The sequence below is a fragment of the Rattus norvegicus genome, chromosome X (genome assembly GCF_036323735.1).
Source record: "Rattus norvegicus strain BN/NHsdMcwi chromosome X, GRCr8, whole genome shotgun sequence".
NCBI lineage: Eukaryota > Metazoa > Chordata > Mammalia > Rodentia > Muridae > Rattus > Rattus norvegicus.
The window spans coordinates 105,204,783-105,219,113 of NC_086039.1; the positions used below are offsets into that span (position 1 = coordinate 105,204,783).

The 14,331-nt window shown below is 37.9% G+C and overlaps 1 protein-coding gene across 1 annotated transcript in view; it reads left to right on the plus strand.

Moving 5' to 3' along the window:
* Fam199x (family with sequence similarity 199, X-linked) overlaps positions 1 to 7,425 on the plus strand; it is a 35,704-nt gene extending 28,279 nt beyond the window's left edge. Inside the window, exon 6 of the mRNA NM_001271176.2 lies at positions 470 to 7,425. Within this exon, the coding sequence (NP_001258105.1) occupies positions 470 to 640 (171 nt within the window). The 3' untranslated portion in view covers positions 641 to 7,425. The remainder of the gene's footprint in view (positions 1 to 469) is intronic.
* Positions 7,426 to 14,331: the final 6,906 nt, after the last annotated feature.

The window sequence follows — 14,331 nt, forward strand, 5'->3', positions numbered from 1 at the left end:
ACTGGGTTCCTAACAGGCTTTTAAGATAACATTTGCCTAATATTTTGAAGGCATGATTCTTTCACAGCCACTGAAAAAGTTCTCGTCCTCGGGGTAAAATGTACTTTGAAAGCTTAAGCATGAGGGATTTAGGCAATGTTTTCTGCATTTTATATTCACTTTTGTGTCCTAGTATTTTATTTTTGCTGTGTTGATACCAGTACACCCTAATTCGACTTAAAAATGCAATTTTTCAGAGTATCTTGTTATTCATAGCTAGCCCAATCAATTATCAGCCTTTTCTAGTTAAAAGGATCACTAGTGAAATGCCACAAAAATAGAATCTTAACTAAGCCAACAGTGTACGAATCACTCTGTAGAGAAATTTGAACAACTTAAAATTTCGAAAGCAGAGAATTAGATTCACTAACCGTGGGCTGCATGCAGCAATGTCTAAACTGTACTGACCTTCTGTTGCTCTCTTTAACAGAAGCGATCCAAGCAGCGAAAGCTACAGCAGAAGGCCTTCCGTAAGAGGCAGCTGAAGGAGCAGAGGCAGGCGCGGAAGGAGAGGCTCAGTGGGCTCTTCCTAAATGAAGAGGTGCTGTCCTTGAAAGTGACTGAGGAAGACCATGAAGCGGATGTTGATGTGTTGATGTAATAGGGTGAATTGGTCAGCGTTTTTTCGAAGCATTTTTCTCTCTTCATTAGTTTACATACATCTTGACCAAAATTTTGGTTAGGGTTGTGCTGATGTACCATTAATAATTTAGGCCAGTGGTTCTCAGAAAGTAGCCCCAGCACCCGCAGCTTTCAGCATCACCTGAAAAGACCTTAGAATTGTGTTTGGGCTCCATTCCAGACCCACAGGCAGTGTGGATGTGGAGCAGCACTGTGTTCTACCCAATGGCAGACTATTCTCATGCACATTCTCATTTAAAGACCACTGGTAAATGTCTTAACTACTTTAACTTTATGGCGATTAAGTAGGCTTTTCAAAGACTACTACTGCATTTCCAGTTTGGGAAATTTCAAAGTACTGATGAGAAGTAGTTTATTTTGTCAGTATATATGTAGGGTCCGTAATTCAGTTCCCTTCTTCAGAAGATTTTTTTTTTGGTTTACTTTTTCAAAAGGGCCATAGTATAATTCTTAGTTCCTAGGGGCAAATCCTTTTTGAGGTGGGGGTGCACATAAGGTATGCATTGCTGTTTACAATAGTGCCTTCATTAGGTTTAGTTCTGTTTTCATTCATTATTAGTGCAAAGGGATAAAAAAGGGCCCTAGTCTTTTCCAATTAGATGTGGGTTTTTTCTTCTTGTGTGCTTTATGTCAAGAGAGAATCATTTCCGCAAGTCATAACTACTGAGAAAATAATGCTATAGTAGTGAAATTTTAGACTTAACTCTGTGTTGATGAAGTTTCAAGTGGAGACTCCAGTTAGGCAAGGATACCAATCAAGTTTTCCCATTGTATCCTTACATTTTAGCCTGCCGCATAATCTCCAAACTAGAACATTTATCTCTTTCTCTCTATCAAAATATTTGTGTAGTACACCTCTAATTTTACATGTTTGATATGTGGTGAGGTTGGTGTTTCAAATTAGCTGACAGACCACTTGGAGTTCAACAAACTTTAGAGACTGCTATGGGTATACAAAGCAGTCTGCTGTAGAAAACACCTTTGCTGGTGCCTAGTAGGACTCTTTAGTCTAAATGTGAAATCATGGAGTTTCCTTAGACATTTTTTTTTCAAAGAATTCATTATCATGAACTTAGAAGTCGCCTGATTCCTTTTCTTCTATGTGTCTTTGAGCATTGACATGGACTAGAGAAGATACAAACTGAGACTACTGACAATCAACCAATTTTATAACTTTCATGATTTTCAGTTGTATTACTGCATTTAGAAAGCAAACTGTGGGTTTCAACATTATTTAACTTTAGTTCTTCAAAAAGATTAACAACATAAATTCTTAATTTTTAGTTGCTATAAAGGCCTAAATTTTACTGAATTAAAGGTAGAGATTTAATCCTGGTATGTTGGTACACACCTTTAATCCTAGCATTCAGGAGGCTGAGGTGAGGATTGTAAGTTCAAAGCCAGCCTGGGCTACATAGTGCTACTACTAAACTTTTGTACATATTTAAAATATTTAAATTTTTATTTTGTTCCTTTGAAGGCTAAAGAATTGAAACTGAGGGTGAAAATTAGTACTTTACAGCATTGCTGAGGCCTGTGATCTAGCTGTAACTTTTGAATCCCTACTAAGATCAGAATTTAAAATGCTACAAAGATAAAGCATGACTATGTGTGCTTTCAGTTAAAGTAGTATTTTTGACTTTCCTCCTACATCCTTTTGGTATTCCACCCTAGTTTAGAGGACCAAGGAGCTCTAGATCCTAGAATACTTAATAAAGAATGTACCCAGTTTTCCCTCCTAAGTACAGAAATAGAAAAAGAAGAGAAGCAAATATATTTAAACTCACTGCCTTCACTTCGTTGTAGCAAAATCCCGCAGAGGAAATAATCCGAGTGTTTTTCCTATTCTCTGAGGAAGGTGAGCCACATTGAGATACAGGGCAACATTTATCTATCACCCACTTGCAAACTATTTATTTGTTGATGCTCACTAAAAAAAATAAAATAAAATCCCCAAACCAGTTCAGGATATAATTTAAGACCAATGTCTCTATTCTCCCCCCCCCCAAAAAAAAATCATGTAGTCTTCTTAACTTAGATTTAACTTAAGTCACTATTGAGTAAGTTTACCAAAGTGCCATGGGCAGATTTTTAATGTCTATAAAGGTTTGAGTATTTATAGAAGTATGTCATAAAATTTTCTGTAAGTCCAGATTCACTCTATATGTTAGGACTGGAATGTAAAGTGTCGATTTGGTGGAGAATACTGCTTTCATTTAAGAGAAAAACCGTGGAACTCCTAGAGTTGTTTATGATCTAAGAGAGAGAGAGGTTAAAATCTTTCTCCTTCCTTCCAAAACAAACTATCGCAAAAGGGCAAAAGTCTCTTCGTGTCTTTGTTATCTGTGCTCTGTTATCTGTTAGGATGTTTCATGTAGATAATTCAGAGAATTGTTGAAATAGGTAGTAATTTATTAAATCTGGTATCTCCCAAGGCATATTTAAAAACAACTTCAAGTCAGCATCTTTTGTTTTTCCTTTTCAGTGGAAAAACCTATTTAATCAGTTATAATTAAAAGGAAAGTCAGGGAAACTCAAATCAAAAGTGTTGAGTTTATCCTCCTCCAGTCACAAGAGCTATCATCAAGAAAACCCAAAGCAAATTCTGGTGAGAAGAGAAGATGGGAAGGAATGTGTATATACTGCTAGTGGCAGTATAAACTGGCTGTACCAGTCAGAATCAGTATGGGTGTCCTCTTGTTAAAAAGAAAATCAGGAGTGGAGTTATCTTACGATGGAGCTGTACTATCCTTTGGTCTATGCTGACAGTAAACAGTCTCAGTATATGACAGAGGTTTGGGTGTGAGCTTCCATGTCTAATTCAGTCCTGCTCCCAATAGCCAATAAATGGATATCCATCAGCAAATAGATAAAGAAAATGTAACATAGATTCATAGTCAGCCATAATGAAGACTGGAATTATGTCACTTGCAAGAAAAAAGCTAGAACTAGACAGAGATCATGTTAAGCAAAGCAAACCAGATTCAGAAACACAAACATTATATTGTTTGTTACAAGTGGAATCTAGATTTGATAAAATGCAACACATGAAAGTAGAAGGGGACACTGTTGGGGAAGAGGAAAGGCTCTGGCGAAAAGGAGAACAAAAATGGCGGGTGTATATGATTGAAGTACATTCTAAATATGTATGGATAAATGAATGAATGGAAGACCAGAGTTTGTTCCAGTGTTGGTTATCTTCTGTCCAGAACTGACAGTGGAGTGAATAAGTCTCCTCTTTATAGCTGTATCCAGAGACTTTTTATTAGATCTTGTACAAGTATGTCAGTCCTTACTACAGCTTTTAAAAGTGTGAACAATGAATTGAGCAAAATGGCATGTATTTTTATACAGTTTTACAAATGATTAAAGGAAGGTGTTGTTTTAGAATATAGTAAGTTAAGTCGTAAAGGGCTAGTTCATTCTATCTTACTGAGAACTTAAAGTCCAATGACACTTTGTCTTCATTCTTTGGTAGATAGTGACAGTTTAGTTGACTTTCTCTGTTGTGTGGGTAAATTAGACATTTCTGAATTAAGTCCTGGAAACTGATTTATAAAATAATGACCTATAGTGTGAGTAGATGTCTCATTTTTTCTAGCTTTTAGAAAGTGGCACATTCCCTGAAAAAGGAAAAATTATATGAAATTATTGTATAAAGGTATCCAGATTCTGATGAGCTTTAAATATTGTAAAATTTATTATATATCTTCATATTTAAGCCAAAAATGTTACAACATAAACTCTATAGCAGTCCTTTTGTTTTGGGTTCTCTTAGCAGACTTTTTGTTCATGGCTTCTCTGTAGCCTCATGTGCCTTAAAGGTGGTGGACTTTGTCATTTGCATCTATATCAGGCTTCCTCAAAATCAGATAATCAGAATGCTATAATTTGGTTCATATAATGCTCATGGTGTTTGGATATTAGTAAAATGTATCAATCAGTAGAATAGAGTATAAAATAAACACCTTCATATCTTGGACTCATTTGCTTAAAACTAGTTTTGAGCCACCAGATTAATGAAGGGCCTTGCATTTGCATAAAATTTTGCTTAATATATTTTTTGCCACTGAAACAAGGTCTCCCTATACAGTCCAGACTCGCCTTGAACTTGTTTTGTTGCCCAGGCTGGTCTGGAACTTATGATCCTTTCTCTTAGCTTCCCTGGTGTTTGGGACCCAGATGTGCCTGGGAAATGTATCTTTTTAAACCAGGTGAGTTTTATCAGGGAAGAAAAATTTTAGGATTTGTACAAAAAACACTTGAAGAGCCAAGATTATATAGAAAGGTGTTTCTTCTGTTAACTTTAAGGATTCTTTGGATTCATTTGTGTAATCATTGAGGTGCCCTATTCTCTTTGCTTTGAACAAATTACCTCTTAGCACTGTCTTCAAGAATTCTTTGTGGGAATTGATGTAGGGTAAAGTTAGTTTGGGTTGCTGATAGTATAGTTCATTTGTGTTCCCTAGTAGTGTTGATGTAGAAAGCACTGACATTCGACATATTTAAATCAGAGATAAATTCCATCTTGAAAGAGACTCTTAGGAAATAAATAATTGAGAAAAAATCTAATATGATAGCTTTGCAGTAGACTTAAGGTTGGTAAAATGAGATGAATTTTATCTCAGATTTGAACATTATTTTTTTTTTTTTTTTGGAGCTGGGGACCGAACCTAGGGCCTTGCGCTTGCTAGGCAAACGCCCTACCACTGAGCTAAATCCCCAACCCCTTGAACATTATTAAGTAGGAAACCTTTGAGGCATTTTGAGCTAGGCATTTCTGTCAGCATATAATTTGGAACATAGTTCTTGAAATATTTGAATTTGGTCTATGTCCTTTATGAGACTTAGAAGGAGCTCTGGCAATTCCTGTAACTGGCTGTAGGACTAAGGAGCTTCATGGCAAGCTCAAGATCCAAGCTGGTGCTCTACAATTCAATTTCCATTCCTTAAATACTAAAATTTGTTTGTGGCTCACTGCCCGAATATTTTTGGAATTGAGGTCATTGATGTTTGGCCCTAAACCAGACAATGGCAATTTGCATTTTAACTTGACATTCATGCCAAACTCAGAAAAACCAGTGTGATCTTTTCTGATGTCAAAATGTAGTAAGTTGTCTTTATTGTCGGGTTTCTTCTACCACACCTTTGTGGTGAATGGAACTTGTACAAATCTGTGTTCTTTTTTTTGTGGTGGTGGATAGGATGGAAAGGGAAGAATTGCTTAATTAATGAATATTTGTTTTGACTCTGTCAAGGTAAATGTGGAATTACCATGTACAGAAGGCAGGTACATAACACACTTAAGATTGCTGATGTTTTTTTCTTAAATCGAAGCTGATCTCTTATGTTTACAATGAGATTTCAAGGCTTTTGGAAAATGGGGCTGATAGTGTCTCCTCCTGTAGTGGGTGAATTTGATTTCCTGTTTAGATTAAAAAAAACCCATAAATCTTTGTGTCGGCAATTTAATAATAGGACTGTTACCAAAAGAAGTTAATAATAAACACAAATACACATAAATCACCTCATAGATGGTTAAGAGTTGCAAATTGTGGGACTTCCCATTGCCCTTCTTTTCAAAAAGTAGTTCTGTAGAATAATATAACCAAAGCAAGTAGGAAGTTGACTGGTTTGGTATGTACCAGTAGTCTTAGATACTGAAAAGTATCAGATTGTCAACAAGGACTTTTTTCCTATATTCCTGCAAAATGTATTCTATATTAATGCACTTTTGTATATAGGACAGTCTTCTGTACATTCTGTACTTACTACAGTGTATATAAAACCTGGCTTTTTTTTTCCTTGAAGCTGTGTGAGGGGGGATAACAATAGGACACAATTGGTATCTCTTTTGAGTTCCTTTTGCACATGAAAATATTTTAGCAGGTTATCTCAATGAGTCTGTGTGGTTATAACTAAAGCTGGGGATGTAATGGAGCTGTTTTTTGACCTAGTGTCAGAATTAAGAGTCATTTTAGTTATTAAGAATTTTGGTACTCATACTATCCTAAGTATATCTCTTTTTAAAAACCCCACTGCTGCTTATAACTTTAGACTCTGAACCAGCTCCTTTCAAAGTTCCATCCCAGAACCTTTACCACTAACAGAGAATTGCCATTTTCATTGGTTCACAGTTTGACTAGACTCTATAGACATGTTTTGTGAGGGTCTCAGTTTCCCAAAAGTCATGAACAAAACTTTTTTCTGAATAGATCAGATTTTAGAGAGATTATCATTCACACAGTAAGTGAAAATTAGGTCAAATTTTTGTTGACAAAAATGATCTATTTTCCTTGAAAGATTCTGCTGTGGAATCTTTTAAAGTTAAGTTTCCAAAAAAAGAAATGTCTATGATAGTTGTATGTATAGATTCAGGTGCCATTCTGGGTTTTGTGTGTGTGGAGAGTTGTTGTTTTGGTTTTTGTTTTGTTTTGTTTTGTTTTTTGATTTATGGTTTTGGGGTTTTTGGATCAACAATGTTATTTCTTGCCACTAGAGGGAAATCTATGATTCTTTTCTTTTTTGGAAAAAAAAATCTTAGCTTTTTTTTGTTGTTGTTTTGTTTTGTTTTTTGTTTCATGGATTGGCAAGACTTATTTTTAAAATGTTTTGTGTGAGTAAATATGTTCATTTATTAGTCAGAGGTAGATTAATTAAGCTTGTTTAATAAAGAAAGCAGTCTTATCCTTGCTGTCTGTAACCTTTCATTTTTAATAAATGTGAGTTAGATACTAAGTAAAACATGCATGTGTATGTCTCCTTTTTTAAGGTACTATATTGCTGTATCGTCTTTATGGTAGGCACCAGACATATGTGACTGTGTAAATGAATTGAAAAATATTTCAAGAGCCCAATAGCCACATGTGGCTTTACGCTACTTTTTGTTTTGGAAAGCACAGTATCTAAAAACTTCCACAATGCTGGGCATAGCGGTTCCTTTAATCCCAGTCCTTGGGTGGCAGAGGCCTCTCAGAATTCGAGGGCAGCTAGAGCTATAAAATCAATTCTGGTTGTTTTCCTCAGTACTTTGTTAAATGTCCTCTAGAACTAGAATCCCCAGTCAGGAGGAAGGTAATACTAGTTCACAATAACTCCAAGTACATCTTTGCTGTTCAGTGTGTCTGTGGACCCCATGGATTTTTTCTCCATGGGCTGGAGAGATGACTCAGTCGATAAGGTGCTTGGCATGAAAGCAGATCTCCTAAGCCCATTGAAAGCCACACAGGCCAGATGAGCGGAGCAGCTCCCAATCATCCTAGCACTTGAGAAGCAGAGAAGGGATGCTTGAAGCAAGTTGGTTAGCTAGACTACCTGGAACCAGTGAGTTCCTAAGACACCCTGCCTCAGTAAGTGAGAGGAGAGCAATCAAGGAAGATACCTGATGGAAATTGAGGTGTTCACGCAAGCATTCCCAAGCATGCTCATCCCCTCTATACATGTGTACACATGCATGCATGCATATCTCTCTCTCTCTCTCTCTCTCTCTCTCACTCACACACACACACACACACACACACACACACACACACACACACACAATTTCCTTATCAAAATTACCCCAAATGCTGAAGATTTGATTATGAAGAATTTCATTAAGATTAAGTAGGAACGTAAAAGAAACTGGAGAATTTGACCTTTTTCTCCTTTGCATATTATTACCACTTAAGTGATAGAACTTAAAAGTTTGCAGAGGATTTGTAGATTGTCCACTGTGGTGGTTTGCAAACTTAAGTATTGCATGATAATTCCAGAAGGCTTATTACAGCAATAATGGTAGGCCAGCCTTGGAGGTGCCAGCAGGTTTAGAACTGAGCTTGAGGGTTTTTTTTCTTTTTTGTTTTTTCTTTCTGTTAGTAAATGTTATTCTTTTACATGTTAATACATATACACTCAGCATTTTTGGTCTCACGTTCTCCCATTTTTCCTCTGGGCCTTACCAGCACCCCTCTATAAATCTCTTCTCCCTGTTTGTTTTGTTCTGTTGTGTCATATGGAAAATCTAATCAGGACAGTCTGTGTATTCCTGAGTTTGGAACCAACCATCAGAACCTGGTAGACTCAGGAGTGGGTGTGCAATCTGAGACCATGATCCCCTCCTACCAGAATCTGTTGTTTAGCCCTAGGGGTCCTTAGCCCACTGTTATGAGGGCCCACTTTTGTGGACCCTGCACCGGATGTACATCTGCTTTGTGGTTCCCACTTAGAGAATGCTAGTTTGCAACCCTTTCCCCCTATCCTCCTGCTCTTAGATTCTTTCTTCCTCCCTTTTCACAATGTTCCGTGAGCAAGAGGCATAAATGTTTTGTCCAAGTCTGAGCCCTTAACAGTCCTTTTTCCTCAGTATTTTGATCAGCCAGGAGTCTTTCTTTGCCTTTTATTCAGAGTGTAGCCTTTCCCCTGGATAGAGACAGGTATTTGGGGGAGGGGTTCGCACTATGTCAGTTCATCTAAAGAGCCACCTTTGTTTTTTCCCCTCCCCTGCCCCCAGGTCAAAAGTTCCTGCTTGGTGCTGGTGCTATTTAGTCAAGTGAACAGCTCTAGTTGACAGGGCAATCCCTTTTCTCCCTCCTTCCATTGTGAGGATGAAAGAATTTACAATTAAACCGAAAGTGACCTGCTACAAGCCATTCAGTGACACAGGCAACCAATTCAAAATCCAAAAGTTTAAGTAGCTTTTTATACCCTCAACCCTAAATTTTTCTTATAAATTAGCTTTCTTTGGAGTACTTGCCCCCTCACAGCTTATTCTCAGGCTCTTTGACATATTTGAGGGGTTTTTGGGAGGCAAGGGGGTCCATTTTTGTCTGCCTAGATGGAGTTGAAATTGTTGGCGTTGAAGACGTAGCACAGTAAGGTGCTTGACAACTATGGAGTTCTGAGTTCAAGCCTCTCAAATCACATCTTAAAAATCCAGCTTAACTGCATTGAACTCTCATCCCAGAACTGTGAGAGAAAGACAGTCTGTGGACCAGACAGCCTAACTGAATCGATGACTTCTGCATTCAGCGAGCAGAAGACATTCATCATCAACTTTTGGCCTCTTCACCCATATGTAAACATGCATACCCATACCCGTATGTAGATACCTCCACACTAAGATATGCACACACACAGACATACGGACTAGCAAAATCAGAATCACTTTAGACCTTGTGAGAGGCTCAAATTCTCGGGCACTGTCCCAAACCTACTGAGTAATAAATTCCGGGAGTGAGGTTCAGCAAGCTGTTCTTTTTAAATCTAGTCTTGGGGATCAAACTCTAATGATATATGTTAGCTGCACTGGTAGAACACCAACCTAGCATGCATAAGACATAATAAGCCTTCTAAATTATTCTGATGCATATTCAAATTTGAGAACCAGTGGAATAGTGCTTCCCTCTTGCCCATGTACTCAGAATTATTTTTTTAAATTTAATTTCATTATTTTTACTTATTCACTTTACATCCTGCTTACTGCCTCCTTCCTGGTCACCCCATCCCACAATCCTCCCCACTTCTCTTCTGAGTAGGTGGGGTGCCCTAGGTACCTCCCTGACCCTAGCACTTCAAGTCTCTGTAAGGCTAGACACTTCCTCTCTCATTGAGGCCAGACAGCACAGCCCAACTAGAACAGATGGGCAGCAGCTTTTGGGATGGCTCCTGGTCTGAATTCAGAATTATTTAGTGGTCTTTTAGAAAATACAGGTTCCTGCCCTCTTGTGTGTGTGTTTGTGTGTGTGTGTGTGTGTGTGTGTGTGTGTGTGTGTGTGTGTGTGGAGTGGAGTGGAGTGTCTGCATGTGTGTTCATATGTGTGAGTCAGTGAGGTGCATGTGCTAATACATATACATGTGGAGACCAGAAGATGATCCTAGGTTCTCCTCTGTCCACCTTGTTTTTGTTTATTTATTTTGAGGCAGTATCTCAAATTCCAGGAGATCTGCCTGTCTCCACCTTGTCTTATTTTTAGATGCAGGGCCTCTCACTGAACCTGGAGTTCCATTTTATAGCTAGACCAACTGGCCAGAAAGTTCCAGGAATCTGCCTGTTAATGCCCTCCCCAGTCACAGGATTATATGCATATGCCAACACACCCAACTTTTATGTGGGCACTGGGGACCTAAACTCAGGCCTTAATGCTCACTTAGTAAACACTTTACTGAATGAACCATCCCCTGGGCCCCTGGTTCCTTTAAGATTGGGTTTTGATTCTGTACTATGTCATTTACTTTGCTATCCAAGCCTTTCCGGCTTTGGACACCATATTTTCTTTTGTTTTATTTTTATTTGAGAAAGGTTCTCAAGTAGCCTCTGTTGCCCTTGAACTCCTGCCCCTACCTCCTGAATGCGGCAGAGTAAACTCAGAGCTTCCTGAATGCTAAGTAAGTGCTCTACCAACTGAGTTATGTCCCCAAACTTAATTGAAACTTACAGATAAAATCGTACATATTTATAGAGTACCTTGTTTTGGTTTGATACCTGTATACATTATTAAATGTTTAAATTGTGGTTAATATATATGAATCAAACATTTTATAGTGAATACAGAGACCTTTTTTTCTACCTTTTTGAAATATACAATATATTATCTGTAGTCATCCTACTGAGAAAATAGCATACCAGAATCTATTCCTATCTAACTTAATTCTTTAATCAAATCTTTGGCATGCTGTGCCTCCAACTTTCTCTCACTTCTAGTAACAATCATTCTATTAAACAGAAGCCTTGTGATACCTGTCTTTCTGTGCCTGATCTATTTCCCTTGGCACTGTGTTCTCTGTATTTGATACTGCAAATGACAGGACTTCATTCTTTTATGGCCATATAGCGTCTCATCATGTGTGTGCACTACATTTTCTTTATTCATTCACTGATAGACACAGGTTATTTTTATTTCTGGAGCCCTTTAAACAGTGCTATAAGTGCAGACAGGGGAGAACTTCCCTGTTCAGAGCTTCAGGTGATTGTCATGCAGAAAAGGCTAATCCCATAATTAAAATAAGTGCGCTTTGGAGCCCTCTTTGTTCCATCCTTTCTGGTTCAACGTTCACTGAAGCTGTTTGCTCTTTGTAAAACGCCAGTGCTGATTCAGTGAGTCTGTGGAAGGAACCACACCACTCTTAAACAAATCCGCAGGTGGTCTGAATGCTACTGATCCACTGAGCCAGGAGCAGGTGACTGATGACAAGAGGCAGAGCAAAGTCCAGAAGACACAGGAGGTTAGTAGGTCCATCATCTTCCTGTCTCCACTGTTTCCCTAGTTTAGCTCCTGTGCATTTCTTTACTCCACGTTCAACCCAACACATCCACTGTGCATCCTATGCAGCTTCTAGTGTTTTCCAGAGGACTAGGACAATTAATGACTTTCTATACTCTTCTTCCCTGGGATGTTTGTTGAACCTGGTGACTACTTTATAATCACACACACACACACACACACACACACACACACACACACACACACACCTAAATTTGGAAGGGAAATTGGTACAAGTCACATTCGGTCTTGAGTTCCTGGCCAGTCTGGGCTACAGAACCCTTCACAAACGAAACTGTAAAAGTCATCACTTTTTGGATGTGACTCTGTGATTAGATTGTGAGAGGAAAGCCATGACTGTTGTATTCCTTATTCTGGTACTGTTGGCACTTTGACCTTTCCTCTCTGTTGCTCATTGATAAAGCAGTCTCCTATGCTGGGTGATACTCTGGGGAGAAGGTCACATGGGCGGAGGGCTGAAGGAGGCATGTGGGAACATTTTGTGGAGAACAGAGCCATGGCAGCAATCAGCTGAGTTAGCTTTGAAGTGGATACTTGCTACAGATGAGGGCAACCTTGTGAGAAGATCTGAGACACGGTACCCATTTCAGCAGCTCATCTGACTCGGAGAAACCACACTATAATGAAATATGGGAGTTGTCCTGAACTTGTTACTCGGCAGTAGGTAACTAAAATACATCATGTATGGAATAGAAATGAAACAACTCTCTTGTCAGATTTTTCTCATTCTCCAAAGGCAAACACAGAAGTTGCTTCCTTATTTGTTTATTGGGCAATACTTGTGGAATGTCCATGAAATGCCTTGCATCGTGTTTAGCTTCAGCAGATGAGTGGGAAACAAAACCACAGTCTGGGTTTCAGAGTCTCCCAAAACAACCAAGACATACGTCATTAAATGGAAGACCTTTTTCCATGCTGTCATTTGGCCTGTTTGGTAGACTTCATTGCATTCCGGTTATACCGCATGTGCAGGTACTTCTGAGGTTCTGGTCTAGTTTATTTTAAGGTAACCCTAATCATCTTAGGATGTATTTCTTCTAGATACTTCTAAAATGTCCACTTTACATTTATTTACCTTACATGCCATTCTGTCTTACAGGTTTCCTTTCCTGTCTTCCCCACTACTCCTCATTTTCTTTTTTATATACACATGGTGTGCAGAGCAATAGTGATTTGATATTAATTAAGCTTTGATATTAATTAATCTGAATGTTGTCACTATTTTCCCTTGTTTTGGGGAAACATTTCCGTTTTGTTTTTCAAATACAAGTTAGTATTAGATGACATATTTTCTTAATTTTTTGTTTTTGTTTATTAAAGATTTGTTTATTTATTTTATGTAATGAGTACACTGTACCTGTCTTCAGACACACCAGAATATGGCATCAAATCACATTGTAGATGATTGTGAGCTGCTAGGACCTGTGGAAGAGAAGTCAGTGCTCTTAACCTCAGAGCCATATCTCCAGCCTGGGGAAATATTTAATGCCATAAACACATTTATGTTTTATATCTCTGTTCATTTCCAAAGTATTTGGATTTTAATAATGATACCTAATAAATTTGTAAGTCCTAATAATCACAAGATAAAGCAATAATTATTGATATTCTATACTAATTTTCTTAGTAGAACATTATTCAAAATTTATGCAAAGTATTCTATTATTTTAGGCTTGTAAAACGTTATAAAATGTACCAAATAAAAGAAAGGCATCATAAATGCAAGAACAAACTTATAGCTTATGAATTAATTTAGAGCTGTATATGTACCTGGCAAGGGAAAAATGGTCTTTTTGTGAGTCTTAGTATTAATTTTAGATTAGTCTTCTCAGTGACTCATCTTGGTCAGGTATGCCAAGCAGTATTAATTTATTTAATGTGTAGCAATGACTATAAGAACACCTAAAGGAGACAGGCCTTAGGTATTTCTTCCCCTACTGGAAATACAGTCACTTAAAAAGCTAGGAAATTTATGATTGCTTATAAGTATGATAATACTTATAAGAAAAAGATGTAGCGACATAGTCAAACTGATTTCCTTCACTTCTTAAATGTTTTTAGGTAAAAATTCAAATTAATCATATATCTTTCCTTTGTTAACACATATGTCCCTTAATATTTAGTATTATCCTCTGTGTGTGGCCAGTCAGAGATCTACAACTTGCAATCCTTTTGCTGTTAGCTTCCTGAGTGACTGGTGTTACCAGCCTGTGCCACCAGGCCCAGCTTATCTCAGTTTTAAATTTTCTACTTATTCTAGTTGTGTGTGTGTGTGTGTGTGTGTGTGTGTTTGTGTGTGTGTATGTGTGTGTGTGTTTGTGTGTGTGTGTGTGTGGTGTAATTCTTTTTCTTCTCTTTCTGTTGCTGTTTCAATACAGCATCTTGTGTT